At 53.1% G+C, this 22,309-nt stretch overlaps 2 protein-coding genes across 3 annotated transcripts in view; both read right to left on the reverse strand.

The window, feature by feature from the left end:
- Positions 1 to 20: 20 nt before the first annotated feature.
- Positions 21 to 13,439, reverse strand: DDOST (dolichyl-diphosphooligosaccharide--protein glycosyltransferase non-catalytic subunit). The gene is made up of 11 exons (XM_005905210.2): positions 13,248 to 13,439; positions 12,935 to 13,045; positions 3,862 to 3,948; positions 2,926 to 3,029; positions 2,739 to 2,833; positions 2,384 to 2,477; positions 2,052 to 2,200; positions 1,382 to 1,529; positions 748 to 868; positions 521 to 627; positions 21 to 427 (listed from the first exon to the last, which is right to left on the reverse strand). Exons 1-11 carry the CDS (start codon positions 13,399 to 13,401, stop codon positions 278 to 280), a joined length of 1,320 nt encoding a protein of 439 aa, XP_005905272.1. The 5' UTR covers positions 13,402 to 13,439; the 3' UTR covers positions 21 to 277.
- A 2,151-nt stretch (positions 13,440 to 15,590) lies between these two features.
- KIF17 (kinesin family member 17) overlaps positions 15,591 to 22,309 on the reverse strand; it is a 52,470-nt gene continuing 45,751 nt past the window's right edge. Inside the window, exons 14-17 of one of the 2 annotated variants that reach the window (XM_070382349.1) lie at positions 21,676 to 21,934; positions 19,957 to 20,024; positions 17,472 to 17,589; positions 15,591 to 16,568 (exon numbers count right to left, since the gene is read on the reverse strand). In XM_070382349.1, coding sequence (XP_070238450.1) covers positions 16,390 to 16,568; positions 17,472 to 17,589; positions 19,957 to 20,024; positions 21,676 to 21,934 — 624 coding nt within the window. In that variant the 3' untranslated portion in view covers positions 15,591 to 16,389. Of the gene's footprint in view, positions 16,569 to 17,471; positions 17,590 to 19,956; positions 20,028 to 21,675; positions 21,935 to 22,309 lie in introns of both variants that reach the window. The other variant, XM_070382339.1, reaches the window with a different exon arrangement.

Raw genomic sequence — 22,309 nt, forward strand, 5'->3', positions numbered from 1 at the left:
AACAGGGGTCAGATGAAATGTGAGGGCCATGTTTCTCTTTATTTTAGAAATGAGAGTTGACGTCACATATGAAAAAATACACAGCGTTAAAGGTGGAAAAACAAATTATTCCCTAACCCCCCACCCGCTGGTACTCAATGTTCCATCTCCCACTGAGGTAATGCTGTACCATTGTCCGTGGCTTAAAAAAAAAAAAAAAACCACCAGAAAGGCAGAAGAAACCCAATCCTATGAAAACCCTCCGACTCTGTTGCCAGGAGTGCAGGGCGCCAGCCTCTCAGTCGGACTTCTCCTTCTCCTTCATGTGCAGGAAGACGACGCTGAAGATGAAGAGCCCGAGCATCATGGAGAAGGCGCTGGCGTAGTAGGGGTAGGCCGAGGGGATGAAGCGCTCGTACTGCGTGTGCTGCAGCGGCCGCACGGACACCTGCGAAGGCAGCAGTGCCGGGCCCTGGCCGCGCGGGGGCGGGGTTCGGGGGCGGAGAGTGCCCCGAGTGGAGGGTGGCAGGAGGGGGCTTACCTGAGTGGAGGAGTACAGGTGCGTGTAGCCTAGCCGGTTGTAATCCACTTTGAACTGGAACACACCGTACACGTCAGGCAACTTGAACTGGACGCTGTATTTGCCACCTGGGGAAGAGCCAGACATACAGCCAGGAGGGGCTTCCCGGGCCATCGGTGAGCTGCTCGAGAGCCAGACAGAGGCAGGGATGGGCTTCCAGAGCTGTCTCTCCCAAGAGCTGCGCTTACCTTTCCTCTTCAAGAAGGTCCTCACAAAAGGATCGATGCGGACAAACTCCAGCTGAATGTCATCGCCATCAAAGGGGACCCACTTTCCATCTGAGAGCTGTTCAATGACGATGCTGTATTCCTGAGACAAGCAGCTGGGGTAAGCCCGGTGGCCAGTGCCTGGCAGGACAGCCTCGCCTTCAGCTGCACTGAATCCCCCTGTGATTCGGGCAGGAGCCCCCCACCCCCAAAGTGGAGACGCAGCCAGCTGGCCCAGCCCTCTGACCTGCCTCGAACAGTGCTCTCCCTGAGCGCACTGGCACGCCTGAGCGGCCCTGCTTCCAGTAGCCACACGAGCCTTTCCTGACTGATTCTCCAGACCCCACTCAATGTGAATTCTACTCCCAGCGGAATAAACCAGTAAAGCCTCTCCCCGCTCTGCGTTCCCACAGCAAAAGCACACCTCCTCCACAGAAGGCCGCCTGTGACGGTGAGTTATATGCCAGGCTCTCTGCACCTGAGCTGACTTCCTAGGGTGAAGATGAACTTATTCAGCCTCGTTTGGGCGCTTCAGGCCCAGCATGCAAGTGTTGAGTGCTTTTGAGCGGAATCAACTTGGCCCAAACCCAGGGGCCCTCCAGCGCCAGGCTCTTACCACTAGGTCAGTGACGGTGTAGGCGTTGGGTGGCGCTGTCTCGCCCACCCGATGATGGGACACGGGCCCCACCCGGAGGACCCCCTCCTCCTTGAACACCCAGCGGGAAAGGGCCACAGCCAGCTCGTAGTTGCCAGTCTGGGAATACCTGCAGAAGGAGAAACGGAGAGGCTGCAGCCAGGGACCAACTTCCCTCCAGTGGTGCCTGGTAAACCAGTCACCAGGCACCAGACAGACCACACCCAGCCAGGCCCTGCCTGAAGGCCACACACGTCTGGGATCCTGCTCAAGGGGAACACGGGAAAGGATGACAGGCGTGACACGCTGCTCTGGGTGTCACCTACACGATAGGTGCACAGCTACCAAAACATCAGTGACAGGAGATAGTGAAGGACAGGGAGGCCTGGTGTGCTGCAGTCCACGGAGTCGCAGAGTCAGACGCGACTCAGTGACTAAACCACCACCACCACCACCACCACCACCACCAAAACGTCTCTAGATAAATCATTACTACTATGAACAGTCTAGATTGCCAACAGAAGCGATAAAGTGACAAAGTCTTCAAAAAAGCACCTGAAGATACTCAGCCTCCAGCACTTTTAGCTAAAAGGCTCCCTCCTCCCGGTCCACACAGACCTACCCCTCGGTGGCCCCAGGCCCCCTCGTTTACCTCTGGGAGCCAGGTGCAGCCTTCTGCACCGCTGAGTTAAAGAAGGCATCGCTGAAGAAGTCAAGGGAGCCGCTGAAGATGACCCGGGCGTTGTTCCGGGCCTGCAGCCCCGCGATGAGAAGGGTGTTCTTCCCCACGGCGTGCGGGTACTGGTGGCAACACGAGGCCATCAGCCAGGAGGGCCGAGACCACCCCCTGCTGCCGCCCTCACCCTGCCCACCCACTCCTCATCCCACCGCCAAGGGGGCTCTCCTGCTTGCTGCTCACTTTCGGATAAAAAGTGCTGCCCCAGGCCCAGGAGCGGGAGGCCTCGAGGCTGCAAAGGCCCTCACCTGGGTGATGGGTTTATCCGGGAAGAAGGAGTAAGAGGTGGAAGAGCCCGTCAGGATGTCCAGCACCAAAGGATTGTCAGGGTCGGCCACCATACTGGAGAAGGAAAGGAGAACTGCCCGACTCTGACCCCCAAGAACTGAGCCCAAAGGACTGGGGTCCCCCAGGAGCCACTCCTTCACAGGAATTCATCACACTTCCTAAAAGCCAAACCCCGAGCCCTCCTCTTGCTGTGACGATGGAATCTGACTCAGTGTCACATTTAATCTCACCCACGTGCTCCAGGGGAAAGAAAGCCTCCTGACAAAAGGACCCCTTCTTCCCCCAGGATTCTGCCAGCCTCTCCTGCTCACTCACCCCACGCCCCGAAAGAGGATGGGATTCAGAGATGATTTCCCAACGATGGTGGGGGCCTTCAGCAGGTTCTCTGTGTCGGCCACGATGAGCGTGTGCTGCCCAAGCAGAGGGAAATTGGATCAGGAGAAGGCCCCCAGCCAGGGGGCCCCTCCCAAGCCCCTCCTGGTTTCGAGGCTGAGCTGGTTACCTGGCCAAGGTCTGAGACGTCATAGTTGTGATGGTCGATGACAGCTGTTTTCTCCTCGTCGAACTCAATCCCACACTCACTGCCCAGCTCTCGGAGAGGGTCGCCTGCACAGACCCGACAGACGCCTGACTGAGCCCTGAAGCTGGGGCCCTGGGCCAAGCAGTGTCCCTCCTGCCAGCATCCTCATGACTCACTCTACTACCAGTCACCCCCAGGCCCTGAGGCCTCACCAAGCCGGGCGCAGCCCCCACGCCCCCTGGGCAACAGCATGGTGTTCTGCCTGCGGAGTCAGAATCTAAACTGATAAACCACCACCAGCTGACCCCTCCCTCCGCAAGTACACAGTGATCTTGGTTCTGCACAAAAACTTGCTTTGAAGCCAAGTACCTCGGGCAGACTTCATCTGGGTGAGTCTGGACTTACAAGGTTTCTCTCCTCTTCATCAACACCCAACCAAGACCCCACCCAACATAGTTTTAAAAACCTATCCACACTGAAGAAGGGAAACGAGTAGCCAGGGGGTGCTCACTAGTGCAGCTGGTGGTTAAGTACAAGGGGTTCGGGATCCCACTCCCCTCTCCCTGCTTCTAAGTATCTTTGAAAATGTCCAAAATAAGAAACAAAAATCTGTTAATCTTCCCTCTTGCCTTCTTTTTTTAAGAGCCGCCAAAAAAACAAAAGAACAAAAGGAAAAAGCAAAACGAAGGAAAAGAAAAACAGGGGTCCCAGCTCTTAAACAGGACCTGCTCCTCACCTCCCTGGCTCTGGTCACGGGAGGCACAGGAGGGACTGAAGGGTGCTGCAGTGCCCGCCCTCCCTGGCAGGGCTCCCCCAACCTCCCCACCGCGAATGCCCATTTGGCAGCTTCCATGTGTAAAGCTCTCAGCCCCCTGGAGAAACACTGGGAAATGCCACAACCTCCCGGGCCAGACTCACCGATGTCTGAGCTGGCAGCCACCAGGACACTGCCTCCACCGTCGATAAAGGCACTGATGGTCTCCACGTTGATATTTCCTCCAAAATCTGAAAGAAGCACCAGACTCAGGACCCAGAAGGTTCCTCTCGCTGCTCCTCTGACATCTGGGTGGGGAGGGTGACCCACAGCCCCGTGCTAAGTCGCTTCAGTCGTGTCCAACTCTTTGTGACCCCACGGACTGTAGCCCGCCAGGCTCCCCTGTCCATGGGATTCTCCAGGCAGGAATACTAGAGTGGGCTGCCATGCCTCCCTCCAGGGGATCTTCCCCACCCAGGGATTGAACATTGGCACGTGAGTTCTTAACCAGCTGAGTCACACCAGAGACCAGGCACAACCAATTACAGAATAGCACCCTCTGGGGGCCCAAAGCAAGAGGGACCTCTACCATACACGTCCCGACAGGACAATGTTCCCAGTTCCTCAGTGTGAAGAGCCAAGAATAATGGCTCAAATTCATAAACCTTTAGAAGTACAAATGAAACACTCCAACACCTACCAATCACAGCTGTCAAGTCAGTCATACACATTTCAAGTCACACACGAACTATTCGTCTAGAAGTGCCACGTTTCTTCACTCCCATTTCGTGAAACAACTTGCAGCATATCACCCGCACTTTCCATCAGTACCTTTGTCTTCACTCAAGCCACTCCTGGGCCCCTGGCCGCTCTCCAGAGCCCATCGACCTCACCTCAGTGCGCCCGCCTGAGAAGGGGCGCTCCTGAGCCTCAGGATGTGCAGTCACGTGACCCGGGCAGTGCTCTGCCTGACACGAGAAGTTTCCCCATTAACCCAGGTCCAGCAGTCACAACAGGACCACTTCATACACTGTTTTAAAGTGAGCTCCAAAAAGGCACATGGACTTTCAGCACCTGTAACTGTAAGACCACACCCTTTTCTGGCCAGAGGGTCAGGGGACGGCCATAAGTACCCAGAACTGGCACTGCGGGGGCTGCAGCAGGCTCGAGTGCTGGGTCGCTCAGTCGTGTCAGATGCTCTGCGACCCCATGGTCTGCAGCCCGCCAGGCTCCTCTGTCCTGGGGATTCTCCAGGCAAGGATACTGGAGTGGGCTGCCAGGCCCTCCTCCAGGGGCTTCCCCACCCAGGGATGGAACCCAGGTCTCCCGCATTGCAGGCAGATTCTTTGCCGTCTGAGCCGCCAGGGATGCCCTCAAGGGCCCTCCCCACACGCACCCCTGAGGCTCAACATGAAGCAGCGGCTAGAGTGCTCAGTAACTCACCTTTTCGTTACGTGAAATTGCTTCCTGTGTGCTGAGAAGAAAAGGCAGGACAAGGGGCTGGCGTACATGTGTGCTGGCCAGGGAGACGCCGGGCACGTGTGTGTGAGTGAGCGAGCGAGGCATCTGGGGGCGCGAGCACCCGGGCACCGAGAACGGCAGGTGCAAGGCCCCGAGGTGGGCGACTCGCCATCAGGGAGGAGCTCAGTGTGACAAAGGGGTGAGGCGCAGCAGAGGGAGCCGGGCACTGCCGCTTCTGTGGGCTCTGTGACAGTGGCCACAGGGGGAGCCACCGAGGGCTTTGAGCAGGAGACCAAGATAATCTCCTTGTACCTTTAAAGGATGGTTCTGGTGGCTATGAGGGGAATCAGGAACAGGGGTGAGGATGGACGCAGAGACAGGGGACCACTGCAATCACCCAGGCAGTGAAGAGTGGTGTCTGGACCCCAGCAGTGGAGGGGGAGGAAGCAGGGCAGCCCTGCGCCCCCACGTCGAGGGCCAAGCCTGATGAGGGAGGCACGAAGGACGGCGCCAAGATCTCTGCCCGGGCAACTGGAAGGCTGGAGGTGCCGTTCACGCCGGCTGGGCACGCAAGTCTGCCCACCACATCCACTGGGCACTTAGAAATGAGCTCACCACGTAAGTCTGTAACGACGCAAACGTGAGGACGGCCCTCTTTTCTGAGCGCTGATTTTCAGGAGAAAGAAAAGCACAGTACCTTACCAATCGACAGAACATCTTAGTCAGGGGTGGGGGGCGCTCAAGCTCTTACCCCACACCGAGCCATCCACCCAGCCTCCTCCAGAGAGGCCAGGCAAATCCTTACAACGTACAACAGCTGCTTGGTCCAGCACAGGGGTTCCCAGCAAGGTGATTCCGCCACTCAAGGCAATACCCGCAGATGTTTCTTGTCACCAGGGGAAGCAGGCTGCTGCTACCTGGTGGGTAGGGGCTCAGGACACTGCACTGACCAAGACAGTGCCCACAAGACAAAATCATCCAGCCCAAAGTGTCAGGAAGCTTGCTGCTGAAACTCCAGCATAGTGACAGACTAGGAAATTGATGATTTATTGTTTAGTCACTAAGTTGTGTCCAACTCTTTGCAATCCCATGGACTGCAGCACACCAGGCTCCTCTGTCCTCCACTATCTCCCAGAGTTTGCTCAAATCCATGTCCCTTGAGCTGGTGATGCTGCCTAACCATCTCATCCTCCGTCGTCCCTTCTTCAATATTTCCCAGCATCAGGGTCTTTCCAACGAATCAGCTCTTTGCATCAAGTAGCCAAAGTATTGGAGTTTCAGCTTCAACATCAGTGCTTCCAATGAATATTCAGGACTGATTTCCTTTAGGATGGGCTGGTTGGATCTCCTTGCAGTCCAAGGGACTCTCAAGAGTCTTCTGCAACACCACGGTTCAAAAGCATTAATTCTTCAGACCTCAACTTTCTTTATGGTCCAACTCTCACTTCCGTATGAATGAAACTGAGATACCTGGGCTTAACTCCAGGCATCATGCCTTGAAAACCCAGTGAACAGTATGAAAAGGCAGAAAGATATGACACTGAAAGATGAACTACCCAGGTCAGGAGGTGCCCAATATGCCACTGGAGAAGAATGGGAAAATAGCTCCAGAAGGAATAAAGAGGCTGAGCCAAAGTGGAAACATCCAGTTGTGGATATGTCTGGTGGTGAAAGGAAAGTGCGATGCTGTAAAGAGCAATACTGCATAGGCACTAGAATGTTAGGTCCATGAATCAAGGTAAATTGGAAGTGGTTAAACAGGAGATGACAAGAGTGAACATCGACATTATAGGAGTCAGTGAACTAAAATGGACAGGAATGGGCAAATTTAACTCAGATACCCATTATATCTACTACTGTGGGCAAGAATCCCTTAGAAGAAGTGGAGTAGCCCTCATAGTCAACAAGAGTCTGAAATGCAGTACTAGGGTACAAACTCAAAAACGACAGAATGATCTCTGTTCGTTTCCAAAGCAAACCATTCAATATCATGGTAATTCAAGTCTATATTCCAACCACTAATGTCAAAGAAACTGAACAGTTCTATGAAGATTTACAAGACCTTCTAAAACTAAAACCAAAAAATGATATCCTTTTCATCATAGGGGACTGAAATGCAAAAGTAGTAAGTCAAGAGACACTTGGAGGAGTAACAGGCAAGTTTGGCCTTGGAGTACAAAATGAGGCAGGGAAAAGGCCAACAGTTCTCTCAAAAGAATGCAGTACTCATAGCAAACATCCTCTTCCAACAACATGAGACAACTCTACACATGGACATCACCAGATGGTCAATACCGAAATCAGACTAATTTATATTTTTTGCAGTCGAAGTTGGAGAAGCTCTATACGGTGAGCAAAAACAAGACCGGGAGCTGAGATCATGAACTACTTATTGCAAAATTCAGACCTAAATTGAAGAAAAGTAGGGAAAACCACTACGCCATTCAGATATGACCGAAATCAAATCCCTTATACTTATACAGTGGAAGTGACAAACAGATTCAAGGGATTAGATCTAATAGAGTGCCTGAAGAACTATGGATGGAGGTTCGTGACACTGTACAGGAGGCGGTGATCAAAACCATCCCCAAGAAAAAGAAATGCAAAAAGGCAAAATGGTTGTCTAAGAAGGCCTTTCAAATAGCTGAGAAAGAACAGTAAAAGTCCAAGCAGAAGAGGAAAGGTACGCCCATCTGAATGCAGAGTCCAAAGAATAGCAAGAGATAAGAAAGCCTTCCTCAGTGATCAGTGCAAAGAGATAGAGGAAGCAACAGAACGGAGACTAGAGAGCTCGTCAAGAAAATTAGAGACACCAAGGGAACACTTCATGCAAAGATGGGCACAATAAAGGGCAGAAATGCTATGGACCCAACGGAAGCAGAAGGTAGTAAAAAGAGTTCACAAAAATACACGGAAAAACTATACAAAAAAGATCTTCATGATTCAGATAACCAGGATGGTGTGATCACTCACCTAGAGCCAGACATCCTGGAGTCCAAAGTCAAGTGGGTCTCAGAAAGCATTACTACCAACAGGGAATGCCAACTAGTACAGCCACTATGGAGAACAGTGTGGAGATTCCTTAAAAAACTGGAAATGGAACTGCCTTATGATCCAGCAATCCCACTGCTGGGCATACACACCGAGGAAACCAGAAGGGAAAGAGACACGTGTACCCCAATGTTCATCACAGCACTGTTTATAATAGCCAGGACATGGAAGCAACCTAGATGTCCATCAGCAGATGAATGGATAAGAAAGCTGTGGTACATATACACAATGGAGTATTACTCAGCCATTAAAAAGAATACATTTGAATCAGTTCTAATGAGATGGATGAAACTGGAGCCTATTATACAGAGTGAAGTAAGCCAGAAAGAAAAACACCAATACAGTATACTAACGCATATATATGGAATTTAAAAAGATGGTTAACAATAACCCTGTGTACGAGACAGCAGAAGAGACACTGATGTATAGAACAGTCTTTTGGACACGTGGGAGAGGGAGAGGGTGGGATGATTTGGGAGAATGGCATTGAAATACGTATAATATCATATATGGAACGAGTCGCCAGTCCAGGTTCGATGCACGATACTGGATGCTTGGGGCTGGTGCACTGGGACGACCCAGAGGGATGGTATGGGGAGGGAGGAGGGAGGAGGGTTCAGGATGGGGAACACATGTATACCTGTGGCGGATTCATTTCGATATCTGGCAAAACCAATACAATATTGTAAAGTTTAAAAATAAAATAAAATTAAAAAATAAATAAAAAGCATTACTACCAACAAAGCTAGTGGAGGTGATAGAATTCCAGCTAAGTTATTTCAAATCCTAAAAGATGATGCTGTGAAAGTGCTGCACTCAATATGCCAGCAAATTTGGAAAACTCAGCAGTGGCCACAGGACTGGAGAAGGTCAGTTTTCATTCCAGTCCCAAAGAAAGGCAATGCCAAAGAATGCTCAAACTACCGCACAATTGCACTCATCTCACACGCTAATAAAGTAATGCTCAAAATTCTCCCAGCCAGGCAATGAACTGAGACGTTCCAAATGTTCAAGGTGGATTAAGAAAAGGCAGAGGAACCAGAGATCAAATTGCCAACATCTGTTGGATAACAGAAAAAGCAAATTCCAAAAAAACATCTACCTCTGTTTCACTGACTACACTAAAGCCGAAGACTGTGTGGATTACCACAAACTGCGGAAAATTCTTAGAGATGGGAATACCAGACCACCTTACGTGCCTCCTGAGAAATCTGTATGCAGGTCAAGAAGCAAAAGTGAGATCCAGACATGGAACAACAGACTGGTTCCAAATCAGGAAAGGACTAAGTCAAGGCTGTATATTGTCACCCTGCTTATTTAACTTCTATGCAGAGTACATCATGAGAAATGTCAGGCTGGATGAAGCACAAGCTGGAATCAAGACTGCTGGGAGAAATAGCAATAACCTCAGATATGCAGATGACATCACTGTTATGGCAGAATGCGAAGAGGAACTATAGAGCCTCTTGATGAAAGTGAAAGAGGAGAGTGAAAAAGCTGGCTTAAAACTCAACATTCAAAAAACTCCTGATCATGGCATCTGGTCCCATCACTTCATGGCAAACAGATGGGGAAACAATGGAAACAGTGACAGACTTTATTTTTTTAGGCTCCCAAATCACTGCAGATGTTGACTGCAGCCCTGCAATTAAAAGACGCTTTCTCCTTAGAAGAAAAAGTATGACAAACCTAGACAGCATGTTGAAAAGCAGAGACATCACTTCGTCAACAAAGGTCCATCTAGTCAAGGGTAACGGTTTTTCCATTAGTCATGTACAGATGTGAGAGCTGGACCATAAAGAAGGCTGGGCACTGAAGAATTGATGCTTTTGAACTGTGGTGTTGGAGAAAACTCTTAAGAGTCTCCTGGACTGCAAGGAGATCAAACCAGTTGATCTTAAATCAATCTTGAATATTCATTGGAAGGACTGAGGCTGCAGCTGAAGCTCTAATACTTTGGCCACCTGATGTGAAGTGCCGACTCACTGGAAAAGGCCCTGATGCTGGGAAAGACTGAAGGCAGAGGAGAAGGGGACAACAGAGGATGATGGTTAGATGGCATCACTGACTCGATGGACTTGAGTTTGAGTAAACTCTGGGAGTTGGTGATGGACAGGGAGGCCTGGCATGCTGCAGTCCACGGGGTCACAGAGAGTCAGACACGACTGAGTGATTGAAGAACAACAAATCCAGGCAACCCCTTCACCTTTCTAAGCCCGTTTCCCCATCTATAAAACAAGGACCCAGTGTTTCCCGGGTACAGAGGACAGGCTAAGGATCCTTCTCCTGTAGCCATTACTGCACGTGCCTTCAGAGCTTCCAGATCCCAGAAGAGCAAGGAACCAACTGACACGTGGAGGAGGCAGCCAGGCCAGGGTCCTCACACCTAAGAGGGCCTAGTAGTCACAGTACCACAGAAGGGCACTCAGAGCCTTTATCCTGGACATGACTTATCCTGAACACCCCCGACCTCCAGAACATGCTAGCCTTTTCCCTAGGGGTGTCTGAGACGGTTTCCCTCAAGATCGGTCCCCACCCTGCAAGAGGCAGAAAAGTTGACCACAAAGATGCCGGGCAGGGCTTCAAATAACACTGAATCTCAGAGACATTATTCCATTTGTTTTCCCTACTTTCTCCATCAAGAATGGTCACAGTTCAATACTGGCCTTAACACTTCTCTCAACCAGCTCATCTCCTCTTTTAAGAGGATGCCTCAGGTCCAAAGCCTTCAGCAGGTCAAGAATCAGCTAGAACTTGACAGCACTGCATTCATTCTGTTTATATTTTCCTCCACAGAAATCAAACGATGGTAGAGTACTGGCTTTCCATCTTCAGTGGTGACAAGGGGTTCATTACTAGTTTTCTTTTAAACTGGGTTTTTTTTAAAGCAGGTCAATTTGAAGAAAAACATTACTATCACAAATATGGAAAGTGGTAAAGATCGCGAAGTGGGTACGGAAATGACCCCGATTTCTGAAGCAGTATCTTAGGCTCTGCCGTTTCTCCCACTCACAGCAGCCAACCTCAGCCTCCTCAGCCCACCTCTGCCACTTCCCTCCCCCTCAGTGACCCTTCTAAGCACAACTCAGACAGTCCCTCCACTCCATCTTGGGCATTCTGACATGTGGCTTGGGAACTCATTTCAAGTCCTTATTTTTATTTCCTCACAGGTTGAAAGACTCCTCAAGGGCAGGCTCTGTCACTACTCAGTACTGCTTTCAGAGTTCCAACACAGCAATCCAGCAAACACCACTTAACCTGCTAAAGGCATCATTCGCCTGCCTAGCCAACTTGAAGATTTTAATGCACAACTGAACTTGCCTCTAAAAGCCAATTCCAAAGGCACATGTTACAGGGGCGTTGGGAGCACCTCACCAAGTAATGGGACCCTAGGGAAAATACATCAGGGGTTTGGCAGATCCCAATCTCACATGAACCACAGACAAGAAAGTCGATGCCAGTCAAGAGGCAGCCTTCCTAAGCTTCATGAACTGAACAGAGAGATGGCAGTCCTGACTTACCCCGGACAGGGACAACTTGTGTCCTCTGAGAAAAAGATAAACTGAAGCCACTAAAGAAGAGAATGACTAGGATGCTCACTGAAAAAGCACAACAAAGAGGGAAACAGCCAAAGAACTGGGGATATTTAGTCTGGAGAAGAAACAACCAAATAACTCAGGACCTGATCATGCAAAGGCTATGCCTCTAAGCAAAATAAGCATTAGACCTATTCTCTTAGGCCCTGGGGAGTATCAGAAACCCTTTTCCTCCTTGCCCCAATAAACAAAGCAGGAAGTAAGAGACAAATTTCAGCTTAATACATGATCTTCTTAACAGAGTTGTACAGTGGCAGACTGAAATAAAATAGTAAGCTAAAATAGTAAGCTGTCACAGGAATGCCAACTGGAAAATCTAGTGAAGATGTTCGTTTGGTTCAACAACTAGTCTTCTGCTAAGCCCTGGATATATGCACCCAGCCTCAAATAGGGGTTTGGACTAGGTAATCACTAAAGGTTATTCTCAGCCTAACTAGGACTCCATCTGAATTCTCAGGATCAACTACCACCAATGCCCCTTTACAGAAAATCATACTTATGGTACAGCCATGTTCTCTTTCCAGACAGGCAAACCTAAGGGGGCGGGGGGCGCAACGGTGAAGGAACTGTTCATCTTTCTTATCAGGCCCTTTAATGGAGAAAACCCACTTCTCAGAGTAGCAGAGCCAGGAGTTCTAAGGTCTGCAACAACACTTGATCCCAGTCTTTAGCTCTGTCTTCTGGTAAGGACATATCGTCTCCTAAGCCCAGAGTGAAGTGAAGTGAAATGAAAGTCACTCAATCGTGTCCGACTCTTTGTAACTCCATGGACTATAGAACCTATGGAATTCTCCAGGCCAGAATACTGGAGTGGGTAGCCTTTCCCTTCTCCAGGGGATCTCCCAACCCAAGTCTCCCGCATTGCAGGTGGATTCTTTACCAGCTCAGCCACAAGGGAAGCCCAAGAATACGGGAGTGGGTAGTCTATCCCTTCTCCAACAGATCTTCCTGACCGAGGAATCGAACCGTCTTCTGCATTTCAGGCAGATTCTTTACCAACTGAGCGTTAGCATTTCTCTTCTCTGGGAGCAGCAGCGCCCAGGGCTGGCGACCCATTCCATCCCAGGAATGCCCACGATCCTAAAGAAAGCTGATAAATCAGAGTTCTGGGGCGACCCGCAGCCCTTACCTTCTACCGAAGGGGAGAAGATGATGAGATTGTCATAAAGAAACTCCCCGTACTTAATGAGGGACAGGCTGGGGTCATCTGCGGTCTTGAATGTGAGTACAAAGCCGCGATCTGGAAAAAGAGAATGAGGGAGCTGAGGCAGATAGGAAGCAAAGAGAAACCACCAATGCAGAGACCATGACCGTCCTGCCCCCGTCCCCCCACCAGCCCCCTGGCGGCAGGTCAGACCTGGAAGGCCAGCTCGGGTGAGAGGGAGAGGGGTCGGTGTCTCCGGGCTCAGGGACCTTGCCAATCCATCGGGCCCCAATCTCACCCTTCAGGCTCCGGAAGAAAAGTGAATGCGTCTCCCGGAGGTTGAGGTTGTCCAGCAGTACCAAGGTGCGGGGACCGCTGGCGCCGGCCAGGCCAAGCAAAGGCAGCAGCAGCAGCCACCAGCCGGAACACACACGGGCCGCGCGGGGCGCCATCTTCCTGCTCCAAAGAAACCAGGCGCCTGGGCACCGGAAGTGCCCCTTCCACGGTCGCCCAATCGTGGCTCGTTGTCTTGGAGTATCACCCGGAAGTGATTCGAAACGCCAGCGCCGGGCGTCCGGAACCTCTGTTTGGACGGCGAGGCGCGAGGAACCCGGCCGGAAGTATCCCTGAGAGAGGCGGATTCTGGGCACACTATTGGTGAAAGCGGCGCGCGGTCCCGCCCCCCCGAGAGGAAAAAGCTCAATCCTAGAGAGACAGCTCTGCGGCCGCGGCCAGTCAGTAGGGCCGAGAGCCCTTGGGTTCCGCCCACTGCCGGCTCCCGCCGGAGTCCCGGCCGGCTCCCGCCTCCTCATCCGATTGGTCCTGGACTGGGCCGCGGCGTTCGGGTCAGGGTCCGGGCTGGATGTTTGCTGGCCCGGGACAGGTTCGACTGGAGCCAGGCCCCACTTCCACTCTCTGCAGGGAGGAGATGGTTGGAAAAAGGCCGGGGACGGGTCGCGGGCGTGGGGGCTGCGGAAGAGGGCCGGAATCTCTCCCGCTGCTCACGGGCGCAGGGCCTTGGCGCGGGCGCGGCCCACCCGCAGGCCGGAGGCAGTGTGGACTGGGCGTACATTCAGAACCTCTAGCTGGGCGCATGCTCGCACCAGCCCTGTAACCTGGGCGCTTCTCCGGTTTCCAGGCTGCTTCTCCTGGTGGCTCAGAGGGTAGAATCTGCCTGCAGTGCGGGATACCTAGGTTCGATCCCTGGGTCGGGAAGATTCCCCTGGAGAAGGAAATTGCAACTCACTCCAGTATTCTTGCCTGGAGGCTTCCATGAACAGAAGAGCCTGGCGAGCTGCAGTCCATGGAGTCGCAAAGAGTTGGCTGAGCGACTTTCAGGGTAACTTTTTGGGGCTTCCCTTGTAGCTCCGTCGGTAAAGAATCCACCTACAATGCAGGAGACCCAGGTTTGTAACCTACGTCAGGAAGATCTGGAGAAGGAAATGGCAACCCACTCCAGTACCTTTCCTGGAGAATCTCCATGGACAGAGGAGCCTGGCGGGCTGGCCCCACACCCCTTCTGAACTGACAGAGGGCAGCCAGCTCTCCTCAGACCACCACGGGTCTAAGTAAAAGCAACCACAAACTGCTGCTCCCTTCACAAGGACACTGTTCCCCATACAGACCTGATTTTGCATTCTCTTGCTCAAAGGGTGCACTGCAGCCTGCCTCCCCTTAGGCTGATCTCTGGGTTTCCTAAGCACCTTCTGCCCTGGCTTCTCCAGAACATGAGCTCCTTGGCCCAGGCAAGTAGCTTGGGGCAGGTACCACAGTAGTTAATACAAAATATGAAGGGGAGGACTGGAGAAGTAACAGCACCTGCTACACAGCAGGAACTCTACACACTATCTCATTTAACCTTCACAGTAACCCTGTGAGGGCTTCCCTGATAGCTCCGTTGGTAAAGAATCCGCCTGCAATGCAGGAGACCCCGGTTCAATTCCTGGGTCAGGAAGACCTGCTGGAGAAGGGATAGGCTACCCACTCCAGTATTCTTGGGCTTCCCTGGTGGCTCAGCTGGTAAAGAATCCGCCTGCAATGCGGGAGACCTGGGTTCAAAGATCCCCTGGAGATTGCACAAAGAACTCTATACACTATCTCATTTAACCTTCACAATAACCCTGTGGGGTTGGTATTATCCCCATTTCACAGATGCTCAGTGTGAAATGAGGCTCAGGACAGCACCAAAGCCTTTTCCCTCAGACTGGGCCCCTCCCACATAGCAGGCCTGGGATACAATGGGCAAGGGGATGGGTCAGTCTTAGGCAACTGGGATGGCCTGGATTCATTTCTAGCGATGTTAGCACGCACGGTTCCAACACAGCCCCTGAGGGCATCAAGACCTGGGTCTTCTCTGGACCTCAGCCAGATGTGGCCCCTATTTCCCAGAACAAGGAGTCTGCTCTCCTGGGTCACAGATCCTTCAAGAATCTAACACCGGTTCACATTTATATGCTCTCTGCTGAAAAAGCTGCACTTATACTCAAAATTGCAGGGAGTTGCAGAGACCTGGAGCCTGCAGGCTGTTAAGAACCCCTGCTCCAGGCTTCCCTGGTGGCTCAGTGGTTAAGGATCGGACTGCCAATGTAGGGGACACCGGACAGATCCCTGGTCCAGGAAGATGCCACATGCCACAGAGCCACTAAGCCCATGAACCACAACTACTGAAGCCCGTGTGCCCAGAGCCCTGCTCTGCTACAGAAATCACCACAGTAAGCCTGTGCATCGCAACGAAGAGGAGCCTCCACTCACCCCAACTAGAGAAAGCCCGTGTGCAGCAGCGAAGACCCAGCACAGCCAAAAGTAAACACAAACGTACATACATACACAAAAGAAGCCCTGCTCCAAAAGAGCTTCCCCAAGGAGGCCAGGGAGGGGCCGTGGGGACGCTGTCCGAGGACCAGAGAAGAGCAGTCGTCGGTAAAAGGCAGTTTATTAGGGCAGCTTAATGTGGAATGGCCTCCCGTGGGCCGCAGACCAGCTGATCCAGGACCCCTGGGCCCGCCCCACAGGGCTTCCCCCCCAAGTGGGGCCTACTGGACAGAGGAAGAGTGTTCAACTGCCAAGGTGCTGATCTTGATCCACGTGGAAGCCGCAGGACTCTGCAGGATGCTGATGAAGGCCTGGAGGCAGAGCTGAGGTTTCTGAACCCAGGAAGGCACGGAACCGCACTGGTGGGCACGGCGGTGGGCCGATGGGAACACTGGTGTGGCGTGGGGAGCAGTTATCTCCAAGGATGGTCCAGGCTCCGAGGGGCTCACACCCTGGGCAGAGTGGGCTCTCTGGGTAGCAGAGAGGGGAGTGAGCCTTCCCAGGGACAGGCCCCCTTGGGTGCCCCAGTCACTGTTGGGGGCAGGCGGGAGGAGGCCTGGCTGGAGCTGCCCTGGGGGGCCTGGCGGTCTCACGGGAGCCCAAGGGCAGGGCGGCAGCCGGCAGTGTGTTCACAGAGGCTCACCGCCAAAGCTGCTTTTGCTTTTCTTACGCTTGGCCTTGGTGAAGGGGATGTCGAGGGACTCGAGGCGGAAGGGCCGAGGCTGGGGCATTTCCGGGGCCTGGGCAGGTGGGATGGCAGAGCCGCCACCGAGCGGGGAGCTGAGGCCTGGTGGGGAGCTGTGGTGTGCTGCGGAAAAGCACAGAAGGGAGACACGCTGTTGGCCAGGATGCGGGGGGTGGAGAGGAAAGACTGTGTGTGGGGTACAGAGTCTGGTCCCCCCGCCCCAGCCAGAGGCCCTGGGACCCCAGGCTCTGAGAGCTGCTCTGGCTGAGGCCTTGGGCCCAGCACTGCATCTCTGCCCAAAGGGTCTGGTCTGGGCGCATGAATTTTCAAGCCTCAGACTGTGCAGCCTGGGGTGTCAAGCCAGACAAGCCTGCTGCAAAACCCTGCTCCGTTACTTCATGGGAGGGTAACCTTGGGGAGCTGCTTCTCTCAGCCTCGGTTTCCTCATCTGCAACATGGGCACGATGCCAGGTACTCATGGGATGTGAGTTTCTTCACAGTCCAGCTTTCCTCTCCTTACTCCTCACCTCCACCCACTCTGTTTCTCAAACAACCTCAGGACAGATCTGAGGTTTGCTTTTTAATTGGTATTGGATTGGAAGCCCAGTGTCTTTGGTTTCAGTTTTAAGAGCAAAGTGGCTTTCAACTCTTGCTTGTAAAATCGTGTTTTGCTGTTGTGGTCCCGATTGCCCTGCTTTGGGAATGAGTCGCCATCTGAAGAAGCTGGTGAGGAACTGACCGAGTCCTAGGCAAGCCCAGGCTGGGACCCGGCCACGTGCTAAGGGCCTGCTGTGTGTCAGGAAGACAGAGGATCCAACTTGGCACCTCGCCCCCCAGGAAATGGAGGGGGACAGGAGATGGGAGGCACTCCCCACCTCGTCTCACCGATCACAGGAGGAGGCAGCTCCCCTCAGTTTACAGCGGAGCAAACAGGCTCAGAGAGGGAAAGGGGTTCCTGGCCCGGCCTATGTGACTCCAGAGCGCTCAGGGAGGGGCTGGAGGGCAGGAGGCAGGCGGGATGCTCACCCAGGCTCTTCATGGGGTCCGTGCCGAGGATCTGGCTGGCCCGCTTGGGCCGGAAGTAGTTACTGGCTATGTTCTCACTGTCACTGCGACTGAGCATCAGCCTGTAGCGGTCCTCTTCCTGCCGAGATTCCAAGTCCTCCAGGTCAGGACCCCTTGTTTGTGCACTTCCTGTACCCTGTGCCCTGACCCAAGGCGGTTCTGCGGGCTCTGCCGGCCTGAGCGGCGGGCTGCCCTGAACCTCACTGCCCATGTTGTGGTACCCTCCACTCCAGACCCTAACTCCTGCGGTGGGATCCAGGCAGCTCAGGCAGCAAGGAGGCTGGCCGTCTCCAGTCTACACACGCTCCTCCCCACCCCCACCTTGGGACAGGAAGCACCTTATTCCTCCTGCAGCGCTCAAAACCAGGCCCATCGGGGGCAAGGCAGATACTACATCCCCCACACCCAGGACACACACTCATATAACAGTGCGCAGCTCACGAGCTCACGTATGATCATTAGAGCTGGGGTCCAGGACACACACTCATATAACAGTGCGCAGCTCACGAGCTCACGCATGATCATTAGAACTGGAGTCCAGGATACATACTCATATAACAGTGCGCAGCTCACGAGCTCACGCATGATCATTAGAACTGGAGTCCAGGACACACACTCATATAACAGGGCGCAGCTCACGAGCTCACGTATGACCATTAGAGCTGGGGTCCAGGACACACACTCATATAACAGTGCACAGCTCACGAGCTCACATATGACCATTAGAACTGGAGTCCAGGACACACACTCATATAACAGTGCGCAGCTCACGAGCTCACGTATGACCATTAGAACTGGAGTCCAGGACACACACTCATATAACAGTGCGCAGCTCACGAGCTCACGTATGACCATTAGAGCTGGAGTCCAGGACACACACTCATATAACAGTGCGCAGCTCACGAGCTCACGTATGACCATTAGAACTGGAGTCCAGGACACACACTCATATAACAGTGCGCAGCTCACGAGCTCACGCATGATCATTAGAGCTGGGGTCCTCTAACACTTGTCACCAAGCCCTAGTGCTTTTCACTGCTGCCGTGGATCTGTTTTCTTCAGCCCGAACCTCTTCCTTCAGGGAACTACCCTTCACCCACTGGACATGGTCATGGTAGGTTATGCATTCACGGCACCCCAGCCGCAGCAGCAGTACCACCACTGCCGCCTGCCCATCCCCTTGCTACACATCTGGACACGTGGCCCGGAGTGGGCCAATCACAGAACGCCATCTCCTGGACATAGTCATTGGTCCAAGAGTAGGCCCATGACCCAGGCAGAGCCAATCAGAATCTTCCCACAAGCACTGGTTTAAGGATGCTCCAAAAAACCGTATCTGTCTTCCTCTTGGATTACCAATTGCTAGCAGCCATCTTTCCTGCCACACAGAGACCTGCCTCCGTCCAAACCTTGGACTCCAGGTGAAGCAGAGCCAAGAGGTGAAGAAGCCACACAGAACCAGGACTGGTTGGGCCCCTTGATCCAGCCATGCCTGAAACTGGTCCACTTAACACAGACCAAGAAAATCCCTGTTTTGCTTATGACTGTTTGCTTTGCATAGGTATCCATCACCTGGAACTAGAGCATTCAAATATAACCCCAGATTCAGAATGGCTTTTCTCAGGAACAACTTTCCTTTTCCTTTTTTTAAAACCAAGTTAGGGAATCAAAAGCAGCCAATCAGTGCCTAAGACCAGCCTGAGTTGCTCAGATGGAGATGCTTGGCTGGGATTCATCAACCTGTGAGTGACCTTATCGTGACTGCAAAGGTATGTTCCATGTAGGTTTTCCAAAGTATCTGTAATGGTTAATGGTGAGGATCAGCAAATTATACAGTCTGTGGGTCAAACCTGGCCCACAGACTGTTCTTGGAAGCGCTCTGGACACAGCTGTGCTCAGCCATCTACATACGGCGGGGGTGGGTTCGCACTCTCTGGCAGGGCTGAGAGCTGTGTCCTAGCACCCAAGCCTTGAAACAGTTGCTGTGTGGCCCTTTAGAGAAAAGTTGGCTGACCTCCTTTAAGGCTGTGTATTTGCTGGAATACAAAATAAAGGCAGTATGAAGTAAAGTGACTATAGAATCACAGTGACTGTTTATGGAAACTTTTGAGGACGCTTTCTGTTCAAGAGTACCAGCCGGGGCCCAGGAAACCAGGATGAGCTGTTTGGTCTCTGGGTTTGCGGCTGAAACCTCTGTCCTTCACCAGCAGGGTGGGCTGCCTTGAGCCCCTGCTCTGCCTCTGGTCTCTGCGCACACTAAAGTGCCTCTGAACGAGGGCCAGAGGAGCTATGGGGTCTAGGGTGACACAGACAGGACCCCCGCTCAGCCCCCTGATGTAATCCTCAGGTCGCCTGGAAGCACAGTCCAGTTCCTGCAGCCCCCCTGGCCCACCGCGCCTTGGGAGCCAAGCTCCCCGCTCCCCACTGGCTCTCCCAGAGACCCTACCATGCCTGGTTCGCCGTTGTCCGCTGCGGAAGTTTTGCGGGCTGGTCTGTTCTGTGGCCCTGTTGAAACTGCTATGAGAAAACAGAAGCTGAGGTCACTGCTGCCTGGAAGGAGGGCCAGCAGGGCTGGGGGAGAGGCTGGGCGCTCAGGCAGGCCTGGCTCGGGCTTGGAGCCAGGGGAGGACACTGCCCAACCCTAGAGAGGGGATGGCCCTGAGGCAGCAGGAGGGCTTAGGCCGAAGCAGCCATCCCCCTGCCTCCAGGCAAGACTGCAGGTGAGCCTGGGGAGACAGGCCAGCGCTACCTGCAGCCTGCGAGGAAATGAGGCAGCTGGCGTTTCACCGGGGGTGGTGCCACGCAGGGGTTAACAGTCAGCCACGTGTTGCTCTGGCTAAGCCACGAATAAAACGCCATGGGAAAAGAATGAAAGCAAGATAGAGCAATTAAGTATAATCTAAACAAAAGTTCATCGGCTTGATGAGTTGGGGTCGTCACGCCCTGCTGAGCCAAGGGAAAACACTGTGGGCCTTGCAACGCTAGGTCAGTGCAAGCTCAGAATACTGTTCACTGCACACACAAAGATGTTTTCCCCAAGGCATGTGCGGGTTTAGGGCCTCCAGCAGGGTGATACCCTTTGCACGAGAAAATAACGACAGTTCAAGGTCATCAGTAACGTGGGACGTGGGACTCGGGACGGGGCACACAGGAAGCTGACCTTATCGTAGCACCACAGATACTCTCTGCGAGCTGAGATACTAAATACAAGTGATGTGGCTCCGAGGAACAGCGCTCTTGACCCCTGAGATCTTGAGTCCCCCGTCCCATCTTTAAAACTTTAATTCTGTCTCTAGTTTCTTTCTTCCAAACTGTGTGTCGCCCCACTTTTGCTCCCTGCCTGCTGCGCTGGTCCCCGCCAGGGTCGTCAGAGATGGAGGACCTAGGTGAGCACTCCCTGAGCAGGAGGTGGATGGGTGCGGCCCCACCAGACCCGGGAGCCTGTGGCTCCCTGGACGGGCGGAGCCGCTGGAGAGGATCCACTGCAAATCTGAGCCTAATCTGAGACTCAGTGAGGGCTCAGTGGCTTTCAGGAGTAGCTCATCCAACCCCTTCTCTGTGAAGATCAGGCGACCAAGGCCCAGAGAGGGACAGTGATCATCACAGGGTCACACAGGAGATCAGCAGCAAAAGGAGAAAGTGAGCCAGGCCTGCAACTGCCCAGCTCGCTTCTGTTCTTGGCCTACAACTCACTGCTCTGATTGTGACTCTGGGTAAGTCACTTACACTCTCTGAAATTTCTCATACGGAAGACGGGTGAAAATATCCCTTCAAAGGGTTATTGCAGGCTGAAGTAAGGACAATAATGATCGTGGTAATTAAATGCATCAGGCATTTAAAATGTGCCGGGCATGTTTCCAAGGATTTTACACGTCATAAGACGTTAAGCCACCCAGCGATCTTTAAGGAAGGTGCCGTTATTGGTCCCCATCTCACAGATGAAAACACTGAGTCCCAAGAGCTGACAGCAACTGCTGGAGCCAAAACTCCAACCCACGTGTGTCTGACTCAGGCCCCCGACATTCTGGGTACCCAGGGTCAACTGTCTGCTGCCCCCAGAGCCAGCTGGGAGGGGTGCAGGGCCCCCCTGTCAGCCTGTGGGACAGCAGACTGTGGAGAAGGGCGGGGGGCAAAGGAGGTGGGCAGCAACAGCAAAGCCCCTGACCTGCTGGGAGGCTGGTTTTTATGATGATGGGCTCGGGAATCTTCCAGAAACCATTGTCTTCATCCCAGCAGGACTCTCGTCTTATCTTCTCCAGGTTGCTATAGTTACAGTCCCGGCGAATCAGGGGCTGCACCTGCTCCAAGAGCTGCTGGAAGAGCAGAAAGTCACGTTCCTGCCGCCGGATGGTGGCCAAGTAATCGATCTTCTCCAGCTCAAACTCCGACTGCAGATCTTTGATCTCCACCTCTGCCGCCCGGAGCTGAAAACAAAAGATGAACAAGCAGTGAGCAGGAAAGACATCCAGCGGTTTCCCTCTCCTCCACGCCCGTCCCCTGCCCCGCCCCCGCCCATCAGTCACTCAGCCCCGGCCCACTGATCCTCTCACCCATCCAATCTGATCGCCACCGTCTATCCCGTCATCCTTCCATTGATTCATTCCCTGTCCCTCCCACCCCTCCACTCAGTACTTAGATGAGCACCTACAGGGTCCGGAGCCCTGTAGAAAGCAGGAAGAGAGGCTGGTCATCCACTCCCATCACCAGCCCTCAGTCACTATCCGCACTCGTATGTTTTATTCAGAAGCCCTTTACAAGGCTCCACGTGTAACACTGTAGTTACCACAGTCCTCAAGATC

Source organism: Bos mutus, chromosome 2, assembly GCF_027580195.1.
Source record: "Bos mutus isolate GX-2022 chromosome 2, NWIPB_WYAK_1.1, whole genome shotgun sequence".
In the NCBI taxonomy this organism is placed as follows: domain Eukaryota; kingdom Metazoa; phylum Chordata; class Mammalia; order Artiodactyla; family Bovidae; genus Bos; species Bos mutus.

Bases quoted from the DNA above. Each gene is read 5' to 3' on its own strand.
- DDOST (XM_005905210.2), bottom strand. From the start codon at position 13,401: ATGGCGCCCCGCGCGGCCCGTGTGTGTTCCGGCTGGTGGCTGCTGCTG. The intron at 2,834-2,925 runs GTAACCAGCTCA...CTGCTTGGGCAG, and splicing joins ACGTCTCAGACCTTGGCCAG to CACACGCTCATCGTGGCCGA. The intron at 869-1,381 runs GTAAGAGCCTGG...TGCTTGTCTCAG, and splicing joins ACACCGTCACTGACCTAGTG to GAATACAGCATCGTCATTGA.